Source organism: Centroberyx gerrardi, chromosome 4 (genome assembly GCF_048128805.1).
Source record: "Centroberyx gerrardi isolate f3 chromosome 4, fCenGer3.hap1.cur.20231027, whole genome shotgun sequence".
NCBI classification, from domain to species: domain Eukaryota; kingdom Metazoa; phylum Chordata; class Actinopteri; order Beryciformes; family Berycidae; genus Centroberyx; species Centroberyx gerrardi.
In genome coordinates, this window is record NC_136000.1 from 1,733,367 (window position 1) to 1,758,837 (window position 25,471).

The 25,471-nt window shown below is 43.3% G+C and overlaps 1 protein-coding gene and 1 long non-coding RNA gene across 2 annotated transcripts in view; both read left to right on the forward strand.

Moving 5' to 3' along the window:
* Window positions 1-25,471, forward strand: part of LOC139919289 (uncharacterized) — an 85,620-nt gene that overhangs the window by 38,265 nt on the left and 21,884 nt on the right. The window lies entirely within an intron of this gene.
* syt8 (synaptotagmin VIII) lies at window positions 389-10,438 on the forward strand. Its single transcript, XM_071908985.2, has 8 exons — window positions 389-589; window positions 2,340-2,503; window positions 3,938-4,033; window positions 5,051-5,218; window positions 5,663-5,830; window positions 6,870-6,987; window positions 8,052-8,185; window positions 9,527-10,438. The coding sequence occupies exons 1-8, from the start codon at window positions 436-438 to the stop codon at window positions 9,758-9,760; spliced, it is 1,236 nt and encodes a 411-aa protein (XP_071765086.2). The 5' UTR covers window positions 389-435; the 3' UTR covers window positions 9,761-10,438.

Sequence of the window (25,471 nt, forward strand, 5' to 3'; positions counted from 1 at the left end):
AACTTGCTACCTTGCTACCTCTTCACTTGTCATAGTTTGTGGCTTATTGCAGCTTTAAAGTTCTTGTAATCACATAACTCCCAGCATGCTCAGCAGCTGTGTGTCTGGATGAACTGAACTCAGGTTTCTGTCCTTCACTCCGGACTGAAAACTAAAGCTGATGGAGACTTTAAACTGTGGATCGCTCTTCCACTGGACTGAAGATCTGAGACTGTTGACTCATCTGTTCAGACTGGCCTTCGTTCAGTTGTTTCAACAGGAAGTGCATCATCACATTACAGAATGCTGTTTCCTTGTGACTTCAACTAACTTTACAGTTGCTGTTTTTGATGAGATGTAACGCCTTGCTTCACCACTAGAGCGCAGACTGAAACAACAGTAGAGTCAACACTAACCCCCCCCCACCTCTTGTTTCAGATCTCACCCCCCCTCACCATGCCTGCCACCCCCTCGCCCGCTCCCGTCCCCCCCACCCATCCCCCCGCCATCACCACCGCCATCACCACCGCCAGCCTCACTAACTCCACCACCGCCGGCCCCCCCGACGCCGCCGCCGGCTTCGTCAACGACCTGCTGGACAAGATTCCCTGTAAGTGACCCCTCCTAACCCCACCCAACCCCACCTCTAACCACCCATGGGTGTCAGTTGGGTGAGGTAAGGTGTGGTTCTCTCTGTAAATCTCCGACTAATCGAGTCTAGATCTGATATTTTGGTTTTTTATCATTATAATGGAGAGTGAGGATCAAGCAGAAGATGCCAGAAATGTGCAAAATTTACATCAATTTTGCCAAATCTAAAAATCCCATCAGGCAGCATCAGGACCAAAGTTCCTCTGAGCTGATAGTTTGGTGACCTGTGAATAATCATTTCTCATATTAACCAGATAATAATATCAGTCATTGCTCCAGGAATTTCATCAAAATAATCAGGTTTATAAGTTTTGTTTCATCGAGTCCAGTCCAGTTTATCTCTACATTCCTTCATCACAGTCTGTCTCACAGCTGACCTCCATCTAACTGATCAACAATCAATCACAGGATCAATACCAGGCTTGGGGCCACTCATGAACTGAATTGAGAATGCAAAATGGAAATTCCAATTCTGTTTCCTGTGGGTTTTTTCCAGCTGGCACACTTCTGTCTCTTTCTCAGAATCTACCTGTTTGGTTTTTGTCCTACGCACCTGTCACTCAAAGACTTTTAGGTGTACAAAAATTGTTTTTCTTTGTTTGTACAACATGCAAATGAAGCTGCTCAAACCCCAGCAAAAATAAATAAATAAATAAATAAAGTTAAACTTGACACTTTATCCCCAGGAATTTAGTCAGAATAATGGGGTTTAGAAGTTGTAATTGATATCAGATTCAGGGACTCTGCCAGAGCTTAGGGTTTAGTGGGACCCCCCCCCCAGCACACACACACACACACACACACACACACACACACACACACACACACACACACACACACACACAGCAGCTGTTCCCTGCTGTATCTAATTCCACAGCAGGAGCACATTTCTTCCTTCTCCGTTTCCACTTGTTCCCAGTTGATCTCCTCTTAATCCTCCTGGCTGTGCTCTTGCTTCATGCTTCACATCAGTGCCATAGCGAGGCTCTCACAGCAGAGCTATTTCCTAGAAAAAACTAAAGCTTGGGCTTCAAAGAACAGTTATGTGCTGCCTGGACAGTCACAGCAGTCTGACGAAGCTGAAACTATCGTGGTCTCATGAAATTTAGTGAAATAAACACAGCGTCTAAAAATACAAATCACCCTGTCCACGCACAAAAGGTGTTAGAAATGTGTTTCCCAGCAGAAGGGATCAGCTGGAGGAGACAGGACTAGAAACAGGAAGTAGTTTGGCGGCGGACAGTCAGGGTGTGGAGGTCGGAGGTCGGGGGGGCGGATGGGCGACGACCCGGGTTCTTAACCTGAAGCTAACTGTTTCAGCTGCTAAACTGAAGCATTAGCTAACCTTGTCATGTGACCAACAGGTGGAAACGTCCAGAACAATTCCTGCTGTTGGACCAGAATCCTTTACTGGATCTGAACCTGATCTGAACTGGATTCTGTCAGAAACATGGAGGCTGAGCTTCACAGTTCAGCCTCATTTCATTAAATTTTGAGACTGTATTGGCTGAAACGCATTGGCCAGTTTTAACTTTTCAAATTGCCAAAGTAGAATAAAGGCTTTGAACTTTTGCTGACACAGCAGAGAGCCTCGGACCCGCTTTGAGTTTTACTACAGTCTTGTTCTGAAGTGGATCTGTTGATGGTTCCTCCACCTTCGCTCTGTCCCAGACAGATCGGTCCTGAGCTCAGTGTGTTCTGTCCTGCAGTGCCGCGGTGGGCCGTCTACGCTCTGTTCGTCGCCGGCGGGCTGCTGCTTCTGCTCTGCTGTCTCTGCATCTGCGTCAAGTGCTGCTGCAAGAGGAAGAAGAAGAGGAAGAAGAAGGAGCAGATCAACCTGAAGGGGCTGAACGGGAAAACCAGCACAGCGCTGGTGAGCGAGGCCGCCGGCAGAAACTGAAACTGAATTGAGTTCATTTGAATTTTTGATGCTTGAGTTGAATCATCGTTTGCAAAAACTGAAACTGAATTGCAGGATTTGAATTTGTATTGTCAAATTTTAAAGCTATAATTAGCTATTCAACACTACGAAACCAAACCCCTTAATTTTATCCCTGAAATATCCTTAATTTCTCCATTACATAAACAGTAATTATCCATTAAAAATAAAAAACTACGGTTAGTATCCTGGGTTTATAAGGGATTTATTCATGGGTTGATTCATGAAGACACTAGTAATTAAGGGATTTTTCATGCCTTTTGTGCAGGTTTACAGGTTATTAATGAGTTATTAATGGAAAAGTTCCTGTCTCCCTGAATTTTACATTAAATTAGAAAGTAAGAAGTCAAGGGGGTGTTTAAGGAGGTTTCGATGGGATCTCCTCCATTAATTTTAAGGTGATTTTGCATGAATTAAGGGGTGAATTAATGTAAATTCATGAAAATGTAAGGTTATTTTAAGGCATTACTGGTTCGTAGAGCAAACTACAGAAGTTGGATATCTTAGTCACATACAAAATTCAACAAAATATAATAAAACTAAATCACGTCTCCAGCAACCTTCTGTACTATTCCAACAATATTTGTCCAGTCCAACACGTTAGCTGGAGGAGTTTAGCCCTGATGCAGGAGCCTCTGGTCGATTTACGTAATCCTTCACTTGTCTGCTGGCTCATGCTGCATCTCCTGTGCACAAATAAACTATAAACCGTAGTTAAAGACAAGTATCTCCCAAATCTCCACTGTAATGAAATCAAAGATGGCCGACAGACGCCTTGGCTTCAGTCTGTCCCAGCGCTGCTTGTAAAGCACTTTGAGCTGCATCCTGTGTATGAAAGGTGCTATATAGGCTAAATAAAGTTTAGAATTAAAGTTTAAGATTTCTCTACGAACCAGTAATCCCTTAAAATAACATTTTCATTAATTTACATTAATTCACCCCTTAAGTCATGCAAAATCCCCTTAAAATTAAGGGAGTTATATGGAGGAGACCCCATCGAAACCTCCTTTAACACCCCTTAATCTTGACTCCTTACTTTTTAATTTAATGAAGAATTCAGGGAGACAGGAACTTTCCATTCATTTCCACGTAATAACCCTGTAAACCTGCACAGAAGGCATGAAAAATCCCTTAATTACTAGAGTCTCTGTGAACCAACCCATGAATAAATCCCTTATAAACCCATGATACTAACCTTACTTTTTTAAAGCTATGTTATTTTTAATGGATAATTAATGTTTATGTAATGGAGAAATTAAGGACATTTCAGGGATAAAATTAAGGGGTTTGGTTTCGTCGTGTTTATTATTGTTTTATTGCTTCATTAATATGTTTTTATCACTGAACCTTCCTGTGCCTTCCTTCCAGGTCCAGCCTGATGCGGAGGATGTGGACTACGGCTCGGCCAAAGACCAGAGAGGAAAACTGCTCTACTCTCTGGAGTACAACGCCGCTCAGTCAGAGGTGAGCTGACGAGCACGGACAAGATGAGATGAAACTTTATTGATCAGCAGGGAAAAATCAGCTCCAGAAAGATGCAAATCTGGGTCACTTCATCCCTCTGGGTCCAGATCTTTCTGTTTCTGTTGTCAGACAACTGAAACATTATAAAAAACAGATTTGATCGAGGCTCACAAAATGCTAACAACACAGAAATTACTGTTAGCCTTGGTTAGCCAGGTAGCATTTTGTGACCGTTGATCAAATCACTTTTATAGTGGAGCAAACAGAAAGACCAGTCAGTGACAACAGCTGTATTGTGTTCTACAGCAGTGGTTCTCAACGTGGGGTCCAGGGACCACCAGGGGTCCTTGAGGGGGTTCCAGGGGGTCCCCAGCAAACTGATGAATTGTTAAACTTCAGCATTATTTAATTTACAACAAGTTAACACAGTTAGAGAATGTAGAAGAATGACTGTTCTGATCATAGTTTCTCTGTTATCTCTCTACCTGCAATACAGACAGTCATGGAGTTCTGGACAAAATCATATCTGACAATAAAAATGTTCTCAGATTTGGGTCCGAGAGACAAAATCTCATCTAATGGGGGTCTGTGGCTCTAATGTGGACTGAATTAAGGTCCTTGATTTGGAAAAGGTTGAGAATCACTGATCTACAGTATGTTGAAACAGAAACTCAGTGATCAGAGTCGGAGGAGACAGAAAGTTGCTTCTTAACATTGCTGGCAACAGTGTGAACCGATCTATAACCTGCAGAAGTACGTCAGCCATGTTTGGGAAAAGGGTTTATTTGTCTCGGGGCGTCAGCTGTTACGTCATCTATCAGACAGGTGGGAGACATGTGGGAGCCATGTCATTTATCTGTCATGTATGTAACCGACCACTGTACAGATCACAGCTCTCTGAGTACAGAGAGGGACTGACATCACTGACTGTGTTCAGCTTGTTTCTCCGATGCTGCATCATTAGACGTCTACTAACTGATCAGATGGACTCCTGTCCGTCTCATGTCTCCCTCTCAGCTCACTGTGGGGATCAAACAGGCAGACGGGCTGAAGGCCATGGACCTGGGAGGAAGCTCCGACCCGTACGTTAAAGTCTACATCTGCCCCGACAAAACCAAGACCTGCGAGACCAAGGTGTTCAGGAGCACGCTCAGCCCCGTCTTCAACGAGCACTTCACCTTCCAGGTAGATGATATACAGCACAGTATTTTACAGTATTTCCATATCAGAACACCAGGTTTACTGTTCTGTTTTCTGTGCAAACATGAAGCCTTTCTTCTGCATGTTTGCTGAACTGCTGCTGCACTTTGGCTGCAGCCCCATGGGAATTATTTGGAAAAATCAAGTTTTACTTTCTATTCAGCCGTTGCAAATTACAAACTAAAAGATGACGGTGATTCTTCTGGCCTAACCTCCTCAGGCAGGTTGTTGTGTTTACCACTGTACTTCACTTTCATTTTTTTTCTATTTTTCTTTATGCATTATTTATATGTATTAAGCCCTGTCTATCTTCAGTCAATGCAAAATAAAAATCATCCACAACAGACATTTCAGCATCCGGGTGGGAAAATCCAGGAAATGCCTGTCAGTCAAAAACTGTCTCTTAACCTGAACTGTCTTTCCACCCAGATATCGAAGGCTTCCCTCATTAAGTCGACGGTGGTGATGCAGGTGTTTGACTTCAACAGATTCACCAAACACGACATCATCGGCGAGCTGAGGCTGCAGCTCGGCGACGTCGACTGGAACCACGTCATCGAGGAGTGGAGGGAGCTGGGACAGCCCGCCAAGTTCGAGGTCAGACCACTGCCTTTATCTTTCTGAACATGTGTTCCCATTACACTGTACAGTTTTTACATTGCATTCTGACAGTGAGATGTGGTGGTAAGTATAAAAAAAAAGAAAACTATGGAGTTAAACTATGACTAGGCCTGTGCAGATGTGAACATTTCATAGTAAAATTATCTCGATATACGACATTATCTCAATAATTACTAAAAACTTTAAAACTTTAAAAACAGTACTGTAATATGCTTCAATTACTTAAAAACTAATTTATTATATCAATCACAACACATTTGACTATTTTCTTAAAAAACAAAATGATAAAACACTGGTTTAGCTAATAGAAACTGTAAGGAGAGTTTTAAACAACACAAAAAATCCAAATAACAGCATCTGAAATAAAGTAAAATGCGTCTCAATTAAATTTCTGCTGTCCTGCAATACTGTGGTCACAGTAATAAAAATGAGCGTTATTATCGTGATATATAGTAATACCGGTTATCGTCCCTAACTTTGCCCTCCAAATAACCACCAATATAAACAAAAAAATCTAATATATTTTCATTCAAGCTTTAATTTTCTTCTCCATAAGAGACCCCCACCTACATTAGTTTGGTAATGTTTAGTATGACGTGTGCTACTTTATGTCATAAAGATTCCTGTCAGCCTAAAAAAGTGGTAAACTATTTGCGATTTGCAATGTCCTTCAAATGACAAACTATGTGCCAAAATTATTGCAATTTTGTTATCTAGTTTTCTTTTAAAACTGGATGTTTGCAGATTCTGAAAATGTCTTAAATAATGTTATAATCTCAAGACCTAAAAAGTCTTGAACACAGTCAACTGCAATTTCAAGCATTTCAAGGTTTTGAAAACTACAGTTTCGTGGTGCGCTGGTTTTCTGGTAAAATAGTCACACAGCTACAGTATATTCTGACATTCACAATATTCACATTTAGTTAATGGTATTATATTTCAACGGCATTAAAAAAGAATAGACTTCTAGTTCTATGTGTGTGTGTGTGTGTGTTGTAATGTTTGCGTGTTGCAGGAGGAAAATCTAGGGGAGATCTGCTTTTCTCTGCGTTACGTTCCCACTGCCAGCAAACTGACTGTGGTGATCCTGGAGGCCAAAAACCTGAAGAGTATGGACGCTGGAGGATCTTCAGGTCGGTCAGAAACAATTCACTCTGAAAAAGCACCTTTCATTTTCAACACATTCATGTCTCTACTGTGGGACAATACATGTTTTTTTAGGCTACTTTTCAACAAAACATCTTCATAGAGCATTTTCAGGTGACACAATGTGCCTTCTGGCGGCCATGTTGGAGGTCCTCAGCTCTGTGAACAGCTGACTGTGTTTCTGTCGTCTCAACAGAATTGAACAGACGGTTAATTTCTGTCTGTTTCTGACTGAACTGATCATTTCATCACTGATCCATCTGATTGATTTAGTGTTTAGATAATGTCAGCTTGTTAGCTAGCTAACCATAGTATCTGGTCAGCTAACATCACTGTCTTGTTGTTAACACATCTGATTAGCACACTAGCTAACGTATCTAGCAGCGGCTAGCGTTAGCGTGTTCACATTAACATCAGTGTGTTTGCCGGCTAGTTAGCTAGCTAACAGTTTGTTCAGGTTAACTGAGCTGACTCTTCTCAAGCTACAACTCAGAGTGTTTTGGAGTAGAGACTAGGGCTAAAGACAAGACAGTTTACTGTGTCACAGTAACCAAATCCACCTTATCACACTATTCACTTTTACTGAGAACGTTACTGAATGGATCTACAGCCACACCACAACAAGCTGACTCAGCTGCTCTCTGTTTCTAGCTGCTTGGTGCAGATTTACACTTTATTAACTAACACAGTTCTACAGATTTACACTTTATTAACTAACACAGTTCTACAGATTTACACTTTATTAACTAACACACAGTTCTACAGATTTACACTTTATTAACTAACACACAGTTCTACATGTTCCTCCATCATGGAGACTCAGCTGGTTGGTTGCAGGTTGGAGTCGCAACTTGAAAGGCTATATAACAAAATGTCGGTATGCAATGCTATTAAATACGTTTTGTTGAAAAGAAACACAAATGTGTGTCACCCCAAACTAGACACACTGATAGGTTTAAAATAATATCTACATTTTACAAGTTACAGATTGCAGGTGCACTGAGGAAGGCTAGATGATAACTGAATGATTCATCCCACCTCCTGTCTGTAGATCCCTATGTGAAGGTGCAGCTAGCTTTGGACAAGAGGAAGTGGAAGAAAAAGAAGACGTCCATCAAAAAGAAGACACTGAATCCTTACTACAATGAATCCTTCACCTTCGACGTGTCGTTTGACCAAATCCAAGTGAGTATGACTGGGTTGAAATTTTTCATAAAATCTCTCCAGGGCGATGAACAGGTTTTTTTCGTCCCTCATTTATCAAGGGACAGGTTTGTGCTCTTTTTCATCACTACCCTGCTTCACATTCACATATTAACATTCATACCATAGGTTGATGTTCAAACTGATATCAGACGTCACTTTCAAACATGAACGTAAGTCGGATCTGAGCAAAAAAAAAAACAGTATCCACACAGCAGCCAGCTGTGTTGCTCTTTTCACCTCTTTTCTAAAGCTTGTTGTCAAAAGCTCCTCCCGCTCCATTCAGTAGCTTTACATTTTTTAAAAACTAGCTCGTCTCCTCCCTCGCTGTTTAAAAGCGGCGCTCTCCCCCTCCCATTCCTGAAAAACATTCTTGTAATGGTGGAATCGATGAAGCGAGCGATCGATGAAACTTGTTAAACTAGTAAACATGTTAAACCAGTAAACTTGTTAAACTAGTAAACATGTTAAACTAGTAAACTGTTAAACTAGTGAACTTGTTAACTAGTAAACTTGTTAAACTAGTAAACATGTTAAACTAGTGAACTTGTTAAACCAGTAAACTTGTTAAACTAGTAAACATGTTAAACTAGTAAACTTCTTAAACTAGTAAACATGTTAAACTAGTAAACTTGTTAAACCAGTAAACTTGTTAAACTAGTAAACATGTTAAACTAGTAAACTGTTAAACTAGTGAACTTGTTAACTAGTAAACTTGTTAAACTAGTGAACTTGTTAAACCAGTAAACTTGTTAAACTAGTAAACTGTTAAACTAGTGAACTTGTTAACTAGTAAACTTGTTAAACTAGTAAACTGTTAAACCAGTAAACTTGTTAAACTAGTAAACTGTTAAACTAGTGAACTTGTTAACTAGTAAACTTGTTAAACTAGTGAACTTGTTAAACTAGTGAACTGTTAAACTAGTGAACTTGTTAAACTAGTAAACTTGTTAAACTAGTAAACTTGCTACCTGCCTCTTCACTTGTCATTGTGGGTCATGTGACCTTCAGCAGGAGAAAGATCTGTCAAAGTGAGACTGGTAACCGGTGACACTTCTCTGTAGGTACGGTTAGCTTAGCTGTTAGCATTTATCCTTTATCCTTCAGGGCCTCCTTAGTCCAGTAGCTTTGCTGTGCTCTATTTACAAATGTGTTGCAGTTTCTGTCAGCCTCTAGTGGTCGGAAAATTGTTTAGTGCAGCTTTAATTATCCAATCAGGCTGAACAGTTTGGCTATGAAGTATCATTGTTACTTCCGTCCATTGAGCTCATCATTCACATTCTGTGATTCTTTGGGCTGACCTGCGCTGGCTTCTGTCCACAGAGGCTGCACCTGGTGATCTCGGTGTGGGACCACGACGCCATGACCAGGAACGACGCCATGGGGAAGATCTTCCTGGGCTGCGACGCCTCGGGGAACCAGCTGCGGCACTGGGCCGACATGCTGTCCAACCCGCGGCGCCCGGTCGCCCAGTGGCACAGCCTGCTGCTGGCCGCACAGGTCAACTCCACCCTGACCCTGAAGAACAAAATCCCCTTCACCAACAAAACCTTCTGAGAACCAGACAGAGAACATCTGGCTTTCAGAACATTTCAAAACATTTACAGGATCTGTGCTGTTTTTATGGCATTTTACATACGGGATCGAATCTATTGAATCTATCTGATAGACAATAGACAATACAGTTTTGTATTTTACATGAAAGATTGACATTTCTATATTGATATCAAACTCTAATGTGGTCTATGATGTTTTAGCTTTGTAGCAGTGGTTCGCAGTCCAAAACAATTTGTAAATGAAAATGGTTTCTAACATCTTTTATTAAATACGTTGCAGGGGAGCGCACGTCTGTGTCCTTTTTCCTCCCCTGTGCCATATTTAATAGAAGATATTAAAAGCAATTTAGTCTACGGACTGTGTTTTTGAGTGTGAACCACCGCTACAAATCTTGAATAACCAAGTAGGATCATTCAAGATTTGTTAGTAACAGACAGTGGACCTGGCTGAGCACGATGCCTCTGTCTAAACTCTGGTCTGATGTTTCACCAGCAAACCTGAACACAGTGATTCAGCACATTTTCAGCCACCCGTGCAAAAGATCAAATCCTGTCTGATCAAGTCCTTCCTGTCTGGACTGTATGATCGCCCACAGTTTTGAACAAACTTCGCCCCTCAGGGGAGAGAAAATATTCTACAGTCTGCTGTAATGTGTATTAAATACTGTGTTTTCTCAAAGGTGTCAGATTTAATGTGTCCAAACCTCAGGTCAGCTGTGATCCTCAGTAATCCTTGGGATGACGGTGGACCAGAGGTGATGGAGGTGGGTTCGTGGGGTGGAAAGTAGGCTTGGGCTGATATTTGATAATATTCAAATATTGCAATATTTTCTACAGTATGGTATAATTATTATTATCACTATTATTATTATCGATAACCTAGAAATTTGATGTAATTTAAAATTTAATTTAAAAAAAAACACCCACGCCTCCCCCCACTGGCCAATAGCGATAATATCGCATATCGGCAGCATTGTGATGTAAAATTTTGGATATCGCCCAAGCCTAGTGGAAAGGTCAGCGGTTGAATCCAAAACGGCAGAAACTGCAGCTGCTCCACTCAAAATAGGAGTGACGTGTTATGGCAATGATAGAAATATGAAGAAACAGCCTGCACTATTCAAAATGATGCTGATAAAGGCTGCAGAGCCAAAACATGCTGATCATGTCTTCTGAATAAAGACAAGTTATTTTTGGAGAGTGCTAGCTATTTCTTCATATTTCTGTGGTTGTCCGCATTTGAAAAAATCGTTCTATTTTTACTCATTTTCAGTGCAGAAACATCTTGGCATGGAAAGAGAATGAGAAATGCTCTCCCCTCCCTCAACACCTACCGCTGAGGTTCCCTTCAGCAAGGCACTGAACCCCCAACGCTCAGTGTGCAGCAGCATCAGACTGTCTGTACCGCGCAGCTCCCAGTGTGAATGTGTGTTACTGGGTGAACTGGGAGCTGAAAACGAGCCTGGTGTTCAGTCAGCTTTCCCCAGATAAATGAAGGCTAAAAAAAAATCAAGGCTCAATCAAGATGAGTTCAGCGTTGTGTTTCTCCCCGCTGAGACCGAGGTTGGGAGCAGATGTGCTGCGTCAGCGCTCCAGAGGCCGGCCTCCCGCTCGTTATCCTGTCCCCGAGCGCCGCGGACGGAAACAGGGAGGGAGGTTTCACAGCCTCAGCACCTCCACAGCGTCACTGCAGCTGCCTTAATTGGGATTTAAACCCCATTCACACCTGGTATTAACATGCGTTCTGTGTCTGAATGTTTTAACAGGATAAGGACAAACAGTCATGTTAAAGTCCCCGTGAAATGAACTCGTATTACTTTAACTTCCTGGAAAACAGAGTATCTTTAATGGTGACGTCATGCTGCACCAGGAGGCGTAAATATAAATTCCAACCAATAAAACAGCAGGGATTTTTGAACGGTCCCGCCCCTCCGCACCTTTCAACCCAGTTCTTCTTCTGTTGATTTCAAACAAGCCATTAACGTAAAACGCATCACTTCCTGTGTGGCAGAGGAGCAAAGAGCTACCAGACCCCGGCAGTGGAGAAGCTTTATGAACTGGACATAGGTTGAACTGGCTCCAGGTTACATTTATCAATCAAGAGTTGTATATCATTCGTTCTAATCCCAGGTGTAAACGGGGCCATAGTTTATCTGAACACACTGCACTGCTGCATGCTGGGTAAGTGCTGTGAAAGGACAGCGTCAGGCCCAGCGGAGTCCGACCTGCGGGTGGCGACTCGTTCTCTCTGCTCTGATCCGCTCCCCATGACGTCCCTGTTCACCGCCGGGGCTGCTGGGAGATCTGAGGTGAGTCACCGCCCTGCTGGGCCGACACGGGGCCGGAGCGTCCGCCGCTCTGTGACCCGCATCAATAAAACATCACATCGGTCTGGACAGATGATGTCACCAAGATATACTGCCTTCAGAAGGATAGGAAATATTTAACATGTCGGACCAGCATTCCCCCTGGGTTTAATGACTTTACTTCTCTTGTCTTTTTCTTGCAATGACCATTTTTTGCTAAAACCTCCAGAATGCCTCAGGCAGGTGTTGGACAGTCCTGGAGGGCGAGGTGGAGGTGGAGGTAGAGGTAGAGGAGGTGGAAGGTGAGATGAAAGGCGAGGTGGAAGGCAAGGTGGAGGGTGAGGAGGAGGAGGAGGATAAGATGGAGGTAGAGGTGGGGCTGGAGGGTCAGAGCTGACCTGGGATCTGCCTGACGGACGGACTGACGCAGGTCTTCCAGCGTCTGAAGAGCTGAGGAGGCTCTTTGAAATGCAAATGTCCCGCCCACCATGCAGCGCTGCATATTCAGCACTTCACATCACACAAGACGCTTCAGCTCTGCTCCTCACTTTCCCCTCATCACCCTGCTGCATGCTGGGAAAACACTCAAGAGTCGGGAGATGACAATGAAGATGAAGATGGCGATACTGACAACAAATATTTATTTGTAAAAGCAACACGTTTCTTCAAGCCAAAGTGTGTTGGTTCACGAGGTTGAAGTTGGAGGTTGAAGTTGGTTTCTGATTGGTGAAGGGAAAATTAAAGGGGAAACCTAAATCTGTTTCCAAAACCGTAAAACACGTCAGTACACACATTTCTCACTTCATCTAAGTCAAATAACACAATTCAACATCACTGAATTTAATTGTATAATCAATAGCTGTGACAGAGGTAGTCATCAGTGTTTTCAGTCCAGATTTCTATGTGTTAAACCACTGATAGAGCGACTGATATACTGCTACAAGGTAAGACCTTTTCAAAACACATGGTTTCTACTGCGGTCCAAAGGGGTTTTGACCTAGAAGTGTTAAAGTGAAAAGTGAAAGTGGAATGAAATAAACAGGTTATAATAATCTAACGTGTGATATTAACCATTTAAAGAAGAAGCGGAGCTGTTCTGAGCAGCGATATCAAAATGACATTATTGTATTACATATAAGACGTGGCCTTCTTTGTCCGCCTTATCTGCTGTGAATTCCCCTCCCTGTTATTGACAGAGGCGGCTGGATACACTCACACTTCATTATGGAGAGCGGTGACATCAGCGGGCCGGCGGGTTACCAGGATACCTGGTGAGTGGCCGAGCCGTCCAATTACAGCCGGGCCTGAAATCACCTCCCAGATAATTGTTTTCAAGGAGAGAGCGGCTGCTGCGTCAGTCTGCTGTCAGACAGAGAAACACACGAGTCTCTACCTGAAAACTCAAACCTGCGGAGTCGACCGACGAACACAAGGTTAGTGAGAAAAAGGCCAAACTGATGATATGATGTTAGGAGTTGTAGTGTGAGTTCAGAAAGAGTGAGGCACTTTGGAAAATGGAGCAGGATGGAAAAGATATTCGCTCTCACTACTGATGTTTTTTATTTTTTTTTATTATTACAAACCTTCTTAACGTGAATGTGTGAATTCATCATCTCTAAGTGTTTTTTTAAGCTTGATTTAACCAAGCAAGTCAATTAAGAACAAATTCTTGTTTACAATGACGGCCTGGCAACAGGCAACATGCTTCTTGGGGGGACTGGGGAGGAAAAAATAAAAAGGAAATGAAGCAACATCAACAAAAATAAGAAGAAGAATTGGACAGTCCTTTACAAAAACAAAAACATTTAATTCTGATTTGTTTTATATTGATGCTCCACCAGCCAGACCTTAACTGCTGTAAATCCTATAATTTGCACAGTAAGAATCTGTTTGTGCACACTGCTTGTTTTCAATTGATTGTGAATATGCATGTCCAATTACAGGGATCCTATTTTCTTATGTTGCACTTTGCTGAACTTATCCCAACCTAAAAATATTGTAATACTGTGATAGTTCAGAATAGCTTATATAACATAACTTGTCGACTAGGTTTCCCCTTTGCCTCTGTGGTATAAAATATAGGCCATCATACACTTGTATCACTTATATGGTGGTTAGGACACAAAAGATTTTATATGATATGATATGATATGATATGATATGATATGATATGGGAGACTGGATAGTTTTTGTTTCATATGGGATAAGATAAGAAATAACCGTTTTCTGCTGCCTTTGCTTTTTCAGGACAGTCTGTAACTAACAGTCTAACAGGCTTTGCTAGAATAAATTCTCATAAGAAATAATTACCAGTTGACCAGCTAATTATTATTATCATATTTTTAAAGTGCTTTGTAACTGTGGTTTGTAAAGTATAATAATAATAATAATAGTACTACTAGTAGTAATAATAATAATCATAATCATAATTCCTAAAAAAAAATAAAAATCATTGCTCTTTAATTAATTTTACCCATTGGAGAGGCTTTATTAAGTATCCTGGCTCAGCCGTAGGAGGAAATAACCGTTTAGCTTTGAGTTGAATGCACAGGGAAACGGCCTAACTCCACCCGCCTGGCAAATGCCCTGAAGATAATCGAGCGTTTCCTAAAGTCACATTCCAGTCAGCGGCGGGGGGTCGCGCTCGCGCAGAGAGGGACGGTGATGCGGTTCTGGCAAAGCTAGCTAGCCAGTTAGTTGTACCTGGGTTATATAATAATTAGGTACATTTTCAGTGCTTGTCACGGCAGTGAGTTTGTCTTGTTTGTCTGTTGACAAACTGAAGATGTTGTAGCTGTTGTTAAACGGCGGTTATCGCTGCTTAGCAGTAGCCGCATAGGACGGAGGATGCTACAGTAGCAAACAGCGGGTAGCTAGCCGGGCTTGGTTAGCTACTGGACTTTTAACACAGAGAATCAGTTGGCCAGCTAACGCTCAATACCTTGATAACGTTAGCTACTTAGTCGTCATGTTACTCTTGTGTGGCTTGCATGGTGCAGCTTGTTCTGGTCTTACACGTCGCCTCCGGTAGAAATAAACGCCGGTAAGAGCTGCCGTTAAGCCAAGCCTCCTCTAGCACAACATGAATCTTACACAGTTAGCTAGCGGACTACCGGGCTAGCTGCTGCTAGGAGCTCAGCTAGCCGAGCTGGCGACTCGGCTGGTTCTGCTAGCTCAATCCACGCTGCAAACTGAAATGTCTGGCTGATGGAGCTGAAGTGTTGCTCGGCTTGTGAAAGATGATGGGCCGCCTGTGTCGGGTTTTACCTCTGTCTGCAGGAGGCGGAACATGGAAACCGTGGAAAAGTGGAACAAAGACGTGAATGCACACAAGCTGCTGGATAAAAAAGTGTTCTGCAAGCAGAATGGCAGGATCGGTAAGACCGTCGTCTTCCTGTGTTCCAAACTGTAAATAATAACCTCAGGAGAAACTAAAATGTTGATTTGTGTCATTCTTCCATGACTTCTTCGTTCACAGGTATTGCGAGGAATCTTCACAACGTTTTCAAAAGCCACAACACACTGCAGATTCAATCCATCACTCGCTCAGAATGTGCTGGTAGGTAAATCCTCAAGGAAAAAGGTTTTGTATCTGTATTATTTGCATCTTTCCTGAAATGAGAGGAGTCTTAGATGCCTCTGGACTGGTGGCAGCATTAAGGCCACACTGAGATTTTGTTTGTTGATTGCAACATCATATTATTTAATATTTAGGAGCGTCATGTCAGCCTGTTGAAGTAACTGATGAACCATAGATCATCTGTTCTGATATTGCTGAGCTGACTGAGTTTACACCAGTGCCGTACCATGCACTATCAACCATATTACTCGTGTGAGCTGTGTCCGAAATTTAACTTTTTGTGTCACCTGCAAAGGGGCTGGTGAACTGAAAAATGATCTGCCAAGAATAACCTTTACCAGCTAAAATACTTAATATATATGTTTTTCACGGAGGTATGTCACCCTACATTACTGCACACCTGGGTTATTTTGCGTCCTGTGTTTTAATTAATATATATACAATATCTATACAATACAACAGTGGTTCTCAATCTTTTTGGCTTGTGACTTCTTAAAACGAAGCATTGCCCACTCGCGACTCTCTATCAAAGACAGTCCAACCAGAGAATGATTTTCCCTTTTCAGGTTGTTTTATTTGATATCAGAGAAGGCCTAGAGGCTGAAAACTATTCAATATTTCACAAGAAAAAAAACAAAATTAGAAAAAAAAAATTGTCATGATCATGAATTTGTATGACAGAAATATGTTTATTTCTTGTCCCATAAATCATCTTGCCCCCCCACCCACAAAAAAAAAATCCTGCAACCCCCAGGTTGAGAACCACTGCACTGGGGTCGGACAGTACTGGTCAGGCTACAAACAAGTTTCTTATTATAAGATGGAGTCCGCACACTAGAAATTGCTCAAAATGGTGTTTATTACCACCACATGTAACGTTTCAAGCGTGAGCTCTTCTTCAGACATGAACAACAAACAAGTTTCTACCTGTGTTTCACCCCTGGTTCGGCTTCGTCCGTGTGACCCAGGCTCCTGTCCAAATTTGATGATGAGTAGGAACGAGCAGGCCGACGCCCGTCCCGTCCCCATGGCCCTCACCCCCCAGCTGCCCCCCCGAGCCCACCGGCCCCTCTGCCTGTCCGTCTCCTCCGACAGCTCCGGACGCTTCAAGGCTCTGGAGACGCAGGAGTGGAAGAACAACCTGAAAGCCCAGGTATGTCCGCACATCGCCGTCCTGGTCACGGTACTGTAAGTTGTGTTGGAGAACAGTCGCCTAATGTCAGATCCGTGTGTTGCAGATGGAGCAGGCCCACAGCGCCGGAGCGGCCAGCAGCACCGGCTCTCTGGAGCGGGCGTCGCTGTTCTGTGCCTCCTCTTCCACCACGGCGTCCAGCTCGGGCCTGTCCAGCCCGGTGGACATCCTCAACAAGAGCAAGTCCTCCAGCCGCTTCTCGCTCTTCTCTCCGCCCTGGAACAGCAGCTCCGAGTCCGACTCCAACCCCCCCTCCCGCTCCGGCTCCAAGAAGCTGCGCAACTACAGCAGGCGGGCCGCCACGGGGCCGGCCGGCGTGGGCGGCAGGGGCCCGGACACCCCAGAGCCCAAACCCGCCGGCCCCGAACACTTCCAGTACTCCGAACCCGTCATTTCCAAGGTGACGGACTACATCTACGTCGGCAACCTGAACGCGGCGTACAACGGGCGCACGCTGTGCCGCAACAACATCGACAGCATCATCGACATGAGCGGCCTGCCGGGCGAGCCGGGCCCCAGCCTCAGCCTCATTCCCTGCACCTGCTCCCGCGGCGTGCGGCACAGCTGGTCCCGCCTCAAGGTGGACATCGGCGACGTGCCGGACGCTCTGGGCGACGGGCCGGCCCTAAAGCAGCGCTGCTTCGAAGACATCAACGAGTGCATCGACGCCTCCACCGAGAAGAGGAAGCGCGTCTTGGTCCACTGCCGGGACGGCTTCTCCCTGGCGCCGACCTGCATCATCCAGTACCTGATGGTGAAGCAGAACATGAGGCTGATCGCCGCCTACGAGCTGCTGAGGGCCAAATACCCGCTGAACATCAGGGAGTGCCACCAGAACGTCCTGGTGAGCCTGGAGCGAGCTCTGCGGCCCGGGGGCAACGTCGACCCAGAGTGCTTCAAACAGGCCATCTCACGCAAACTGGCATGGACCTGACTCCGTTACCCAACATCCTCGGCTGCTGCTCATGACACTCTTTATTTTTCTACCCTACCACGGTATTGGATATTTTCCTATGGACAACGAAGGGCAGCTGTGCTTTTCCCTGTAGACTGGTCAACTGGATGTTGTTGTTTCCACTTGAGTTCGGTGGTTGTAAAAGTTATTTGCGAAATTGATGTATTTTCCTCTTATAACCTGTAAATGTGACCTGTGACCCCCCCAGAAAAGGAGACGCAATAGACTAATTGTATTGTACACAGCTTCTTGGTATGAAAATGTAATTGTCTTGGCTGTATAGTTCATATAGTCATGCTTCAGTTCTGTGCCATGCTGGTGTGATGATGTTTTTATATCAGGGGAATTTTTAATGGGAGATCTCAGGAGATTATTGATGTCATTCTAGTGCAGGGTGGGAAATTACTTCAAGCCACCAACCAGACGCTGGGGAACTTTGGCTGTTGCTTGTAAATTAGAGAAAGTAACCAACCGTCATTTGGGGGTTTGTTTCTCTTCCAAAAAAAATCAGTTTTGCTGGTTAAGTGGCTGGTAAATTTTGGATGGACTACTTAAGTTTCCAACCCTGTTCCAATATCGCTGCGAATTCTGCTGCTGATAAACTGAAGCCTGGAGGACAGAACGTGACTTCTCACCGCTGACTAGACCACAGTATCGACTAATCCCCCCTGCTGTCACAAGAGGGGACTTTGCACATGGATACCCATTTTAAATCTGACCCGCTTCTGTTCTGTGTGACTTTTTTTTTCTTATGTTTTCCACGGTCATATTCGACGGAAGATGAACGGCCCCGCTGTCCTCTGTGAGGAAGTCCTGTCGGTCCCTGCAGTTTGCCACAGTCCTCTGGTTAAATCTCTGTGGTGCTCAGACTGTGGCTTTGTGATTTTGAGCTTTTGTGTTTGCAGTGAAGCTGGATGATGTGTATCTGTATCAGTATTAGTGTCAGAACCACTGAACTGGGATTCAGTGTTAACACTGCAAGAGATGTTTTGCACTACTCACAGGGTTACAAATGCACAGTGTTGCTAGGTAGCTTTAGTAAGTTTTTTTTTTTTTTTTTTAATAAGTATGGTTGAAATAATTAGTCACCTACATGGTGTGAAATAACCATCACCACCACCAGCTAAATGCAGTAAGTTTGTGCTGTGGCTGTGAGTTTGATGATGCTGCCAGCCACAGGCCAGGCTGTTTTCTTTTCTAAAACCCATTTTAGCTGATGAAACAGGGAAAGTGTCTGCTGAGTTGTAGACTCCACCAGCCAACCTGCTGGATGAAAGTTTCCTGCTCTGAGGTCTGTTTCATGAAGAGACAGTAGTAGGGTTGGGCTCCGTTGCCCGGTTCTGTTTTGGAACCACTTCAAAGTTGGCAGAAACCCGGATTCATTAATCCCCAAGTCGAACGAATCTTCTTTTCGAATCCCCCGTCCCCCTGATGATGTCATATGCTTGCGTCCCCAGTCTCCACTTCCCAGTGTGTCCATCAACATGACAGATCGACACACGCGTTCAAAAGCGATACTGGATTTACATCACCATGCTCCGCAGCAGCTTATATTTAGGTTATCGGATCAGGACGTAAAGAAGCCCACCTCCTAACCAATCAGCTGTCTGTAAAAACAGCATCACCTCTCCTACAGGATCCTGTGGACTTGGTGCACAGACAGTGAGAGGGAGGGAACCTTTTTTCTTTCCCTGATGATTTATTGGATCTGTTTCCAGGCCATTTGCCCATTCTGGCTGCAAACAAGGGAAAATAGCAGGTAGCTTACATTAGTTGACTATAGTTACGATAATGAAATTAACTGCATGTTAAGTCTGATGAAATTCTTTTATAGCATTCCTGAGAGTGAGGCCTCGTCCACATGTATACAGATATTTTTGAAAACTTAGTATTTTCTCTGCGTTTTGGCCTCCCGTCACACGAAAATGGTGTTTTAAGTCACTGAAAACTGAGCTTTTAGAAAACGCCTTCCAGGGTGGAGATTTTTAAAAATGCTGGTGTGTATTCGTGTGGACCGGTGAAACGAAGCTTTTGGAAAACGCTGACATCATGACCTCAACTTGTGGATGGCAATTGTTGTTTTATTTGTACTGAGCAGCGTCAGGAACGTTCGAGCGATGGCGGACCACAAGCTTGTTTCTGTGTGGTCAGTACCGTTAGGTTTGATGACGTGTTTCATCCTAGCTGTACTTCTCTTACTTTACTCTTCTGCTTGAAATCCGCAATCTGCCGCGCTTTTGAAAAAAGTGGCAGAAACGAAGCAGAGCGCTCAGTTTGTTGCCAGGCAACCAAAGCAGCGCTGAGTTGTCCTCTTGTGAGAAGTGAGCGTGGATCTTATCTGCTCCAGTTGAACTGTTTTCCACTCTTTGCACGACCAACCACGGTGGAAATATCTGCGATCTGCTGTGCAGCCGCTGGTGAGCGTGGAATCCACGCCCTTCCATGGGAAATAATGTCATTTTGAACGGAAACCGCTGGAAAACAGCAGAAAGCACCTCCACAACGTGAACACTGCGGAGGTGTTGTAAATCGTTTTTGCGTTCTTGTGTGGACGGAGAGATTTTCTAAAACACTGTTGGTGTGGACAGGAGGTTTTTTGAAAACGGAGGAGGAAAAAATGCATTTTCAGAAATATCCATATAAGTGTGGACAGGACCTGATTCTCCAGCCTGGTTCAGCTTCCTGTGAAATCCACCCTGATCCTCTTCAGTCAGCCCAGGCCAACTGACCCTGCTCCATGTAAAGGGACTTTTTTTTTTATAAACAACAAAAGGGATTCAACATCTACACCTTGGCAGACACTTTTATCCAAAGCACCTTACTGTGTGTGCATCCAGTTGTTTTTTTTTGTTTTTTCTGCTTGGGCGGCCTCAGTTGGGAATCAAACCTCTAACCGTGTTCAGTAGATAAGAACGGCGATGACGGGAGAAAAGTCGTGCCTACAAAGTGAGAAACCCGAATCCATTTCTATGAGCAAAACCAAAAATCGTCATTTTCTGTGGTTGCTTTTTCTGTTCTAATAATTGATGTGAAATGTATATGATGTAAATAATTTGTCGTTTCCTTTTCACGATTATCAAACGGCAGGATCATGAATTTTTTTTTTTTTTTTTTAAGTCTCAAAATGCGAACACGACTGCTCTCTTGAACGAAAGTTTGACAGCTTGTTTGTGACTTCCAGATAAATAAATTATAATGATCATGCAATTAACAACAAATACATTTCACATCAATTATTAGATCACAGAAAAAGCAACCACAGAATATTCTGATTTATTTTATTTTGTCCATAGAACTTCAATAGGGTTTTTACACTTGTACCGCACTTTTGTAGGCGTGGCCCATCTAAAACTTCACGCCGTTCTTATCTACGCTCTGTCCATTGAATTAAACGGGAGAATTCAGCAACAACCATATAGCTGTCAGTCGTCATGTGAGTGGTGTGGTGAGTGGAAGATTAAAGTTCGGTGCCTTCGTCTGGATTCGTCTCGTGACTGTACGGTGACATTTGCACACTTTGTATGCAGTTGATGGGCATTGACTTAAAACTTTTATGGTATGCTGTAAAATGTTGCATATTGATGCTATCAATGTTTTATTTTGGGGAAAAATTGATGAACATGACATTCGTTTAGAGTAGTTATTGCTGTAATATTTTTGCTAGTGATCAGTTAGTGTACAATACCAGTGTTTTACTAAATGCAAATGGTGATGAGTGGTAACGACTGGTGATTTTGTGCAACTGCACGCTGTAAAACAAAGGCCATTCTCTCTCTGGACAGATACTTTAATGTTTTTACCAGGCTCTGCAGTAGACGATGTGTCATATTTTGATTTCTCTTGTTGTAGATGACTTGTTTTGCTATTGAAGTCTCCAAGTCACAGTCATATCAACTTGTTAGGTTTTATAACTTGTTCTCTCAGGTGATTTCTCAATGGCCCAGAATGTTCTCAATGAATATGACGTTCAAATATGTGAAGCAATGTATTTCTCGTGTCATGTTTTTAAGTCAAATATAATTTGTACTGTCGAAATATTAAAAAGATATACTGAATGTCTGTTCTGTTGATGACTTGAGTATTAGAAATTCTATAATATTCTAAATAAGCACCAGTTTTATCAGATTTTTCTTTCTTCTCAGGTCTTTGGAAAGCACAGGTTGACTTTTAATCCACAGTTGAACGGACTGAATCCATTTCATATAATCCAGGTGGGAGATTACCACCGGCCACTGGATGGTGGATTCTGGCCTTGGCTCACCAAAGCAAGTAACGAACCACCGTTTGGAGATGCAGTATATTTCTGTATGTTGAGCTGGGTAAATAGTGAAATTGGCTGTTGAATTCTTCTGGGATCCATTAAAGGATAAATTCATGGATTTTGGACCTTTATATAATGAGTCTCTTCTATACCTTGTAGTATTGGACCCACAGACAATATTGGCTCCAGAGTCAGCTGAGTCCAAATGGGGTTCGTCAGAATATCTCCAGAAAATCCAGTCTGTGAAAACGATCCGGAGAGCGACCGACATATTTCTCTCAGCGGCACCGACCGTTTCCCCTCGGCGGATCGTCTTCTACCGAACTCTACTGTTTACGATCTGACCCGACCGTCCGGAACCAGATCGCTCCGCCGGGAACCGCCTTTCACCCCACAGCGCTCTGTGCTGCGGCGGAGAGAAATAGTTCTGTGATTTCCTGATTAGTGAAAGTTGAGTAACGGAGGAACTGAGTCTGTTTCCTCTCGACTCTGTGGAGACACAGACGGCTTCTCTGGAGATATTCTGACAAACAGTTTGGACTCGTTGTTGCAGCAAGAGGCAGCGGAGCTTCAACTGACAGCTGACTGGAGACAATACTGTCTGTGGGTCCAACAACCACAGACAATACTGTCTGTGGGTCCAACAGCTACAGGAGGAAGAGAGGAATTAACAAAACTGATCCTTTAACCTCTGGTCAGTGGTTTCCTGTACCGACTACAGTGGATTAAAAGAAACCTCAACACTGACAACAGATAATGATAATCTGAAAATTTAGGAGCTATGAAATGGTTTTTTCCTTTTATTGTTGTGTGTTACAGTTAAAAAAAACAAAAATCTAGAAACAGAGCGTGAATCAGTTGCCAGTTGCTACAGAAAAGCTCAGTTCTGTTGTGAGCCTGTCATCACTATCACTTGTCAGCCACTTCATTAGGTTACATGTAACTCGTCTATTTTGGTCGTCTCCTCTCATCACATCCTTGAGACCGGAGCCAATGTATTTAGGACTGTAAAGCCTCCGGACCGCTGGAGCTTCGTCACACGAAAACTCCCCCTAAAACACTTTATCACGGTCAAAAAATGATTATTATTGCCCAATTTGGTGTTTGGTGGATGTTTCTTATTCCTGTGAATAACCGGCCAAACGTTCGATATCAGAAAAAGTTTCAGTCCCTCAGAATCAAAGAGCGAGGGCTTCTTTCTAGAGCCGCCATTTTGCACCGAGAGACGTTCAACAATCATACAGGGAGAAATCCATCGTAGAAGAGGAGAGAGACCAGTTTCTCCACCCACAGGAGCAGGAGAGAGACCAGAATGCACTGCAGGAGCAGGAGAGAGACCAGAATGCACTGCAGCAGAGAGACAGGTTGGGGTTCGAGGAAGGGGATACTCAATTTTTCAAGACTGGGAAAAACTCTCGCTTCGCTCTCCCCATCTGCACGTAAAACCCACAGCTGAAAGCAAGTTGCTGCCCCGTTCTCTGGAGGTTGTCGAAAAGCATTCTGGGAAATGTAATAAATCACTTAACTGCGGTAGAAGCAGACGAGGCAGGTCGAGGGAAAGCGGGTTCGCCAGAAAAGTAAATGACACTTCATCACTAAATAACTCCTGAATGTGTTGAACATCACAGACCGATCAGATCTGACAGTGAAGAGAATCAGAGGAGTTTTCCTTGAAGTTTTGATTGTGGAAACCTTTAACTTGAACTCTGGATAGTTGATGATGTGATGATCTGCAGTGAAGATTAATGAACTCTAATTTACTGATTTAGAAAAAGGGAATGAATATTTAAATCAAAGACAAAACAAATATTGCTAAAGACATAACACATTTCTGTAGTTTGGCTCTTCTGTCAGAGGAACCCACTTAACAAAATGACTCATGCCTTTATTGAGTCACATATTTGCATATTTAAGTGAGTGTGCAATATGGCATGTATAGTGGTTGCTTTATCCCTATGGTACATATGTTTTAGTTTATGGTATTTTATTTTGTTTTATGGTATTTTATTGCTTCTATCTTATGTCTTACCTTGTGTTCTTTGTTTTCTTTGTGTTTTACGTCTTCGTCGTTCCTTTGTCCCTCTGTTTTAAGTGAGCTCGCCAAAGCAAATCCCAACCAGCCATGTTGAGATGACAATAAAGTACTGAACACAGAACATTATACCATCTTGACATGATCACACTGTTCCTGATGAACTGTAATAGCAGTGGTTGTGGTTGAAGGGATTCCTCGTCCTTTCACTTATTATTAGCGTCTGCAGCTTCACATGGTGCGGCCTGTCTTTCACCAGCATCCATGCCCCCCCCCCCCCACACACACACACACACACACCTCCCTCCACACACACACCTCTTTCACTTCCACCTCCCTGGTAGAAACACCATAGCCAGTGATATAATACAAACAAAAATTACAAAAAAATATCTGGTTTGCCTCCTCCTGACCCCGCAGTGAAAAGGGCTTTCTGCCTGTCACATGCATTAGTGAGGGGGGAAATGTGCAAGTTTGCTCATAATTTTAATAACAATAACTACTGTATATCCTAATCCTAACTTTGGGTGTTTTAACACTGAAATACCTGATTCCAATTTCACCTCCTGCATTAGCTGTGCAACTTTACTGCAAATCAAGCATTCATTATCTTCATCCCTCCCTACCTGGACAAATGAACTAATACACACTGCTTTTATTTTTTATTGTATTTTTATTGAGATCCTACTCTTTGCTGCTGCAGTATCTCAGTTTCCTCTGGAGTATTATTAGTCATTTCTGTGCTTGTGTTCCTCTGAAAGGCCTTCCTGCCTGCTGGGAATCGTCTTCCTCCAGCTGCTGCGACTTGCTGACATGTTTCTGCTAAACGGTTTGAGAAAGATTAGTAAGTTCAAAGCTAACAGGAAACATAAGAGAGAGTTGTGTCTGACATCAGTGCTGGATCATTCTTTTCTATTCAGGACTTTTTTTTTTTGAGTCTTTTGAGTGTCTGAGTCATGGATGTTTGAGTGTCTGTAAAGAACAGCCTGTGTGATCTTAGTTTAAAAAGCCTCGCTGTGCCGCTTTCCACTTCTCACTTCTCCTCCTCACTAGCCAGCACCTATTAACAGCTTCTTAATAGCGTCCATTTAGCGCGTCTTGAATGACTGCTTGCCTCCTCTCTCCTCTCTCAGTTGTTTTTCTCTCCTCCCACCTGTCGCTCCCTCAACTTTCATCACTGCGGTTCCCTCGGTTTCCTCGGCTCTGCCCGCCTCACAGCGCTCCGCTCTGAGATGAAACACACTTGTTTTCTCTACTTGAGATGTGTTTATACGGTAATAATCTCTTTATAGAGTCAGATCTGGTTGCGGAGCGGCCGTCCGCTTCCTCTCGCCACGCCATTCCTCCTGGTTTTCACCTCCAGGCGGGCGGACCGGCCTCCTTTGG

Bases quoted from the DNA above. Each gene is read 5' to 3' on its own strand.
- syt8 (XM_071908985.2), top strand. From the start codon at position 436: ATGCCTGCCACCCCCTCGCCCGCTCCCGTCCCCCCCACCCATCCCCCC. The intron at 5,831-6,869 runs GTCAGACCACTG...TGCGTGTTGCAG, and splicing joins GACAGCCCGCCAAGTTCGAG to GAGGAAAATCTAGGGGAGAT. The intron at 8,186-9,526 runs GTGAGTATGACT...TTCTGTCCACAG, and splicing joins TGTCGTTTGACCAAATCCAA to AGGCTGCACCTGGTGATCTC.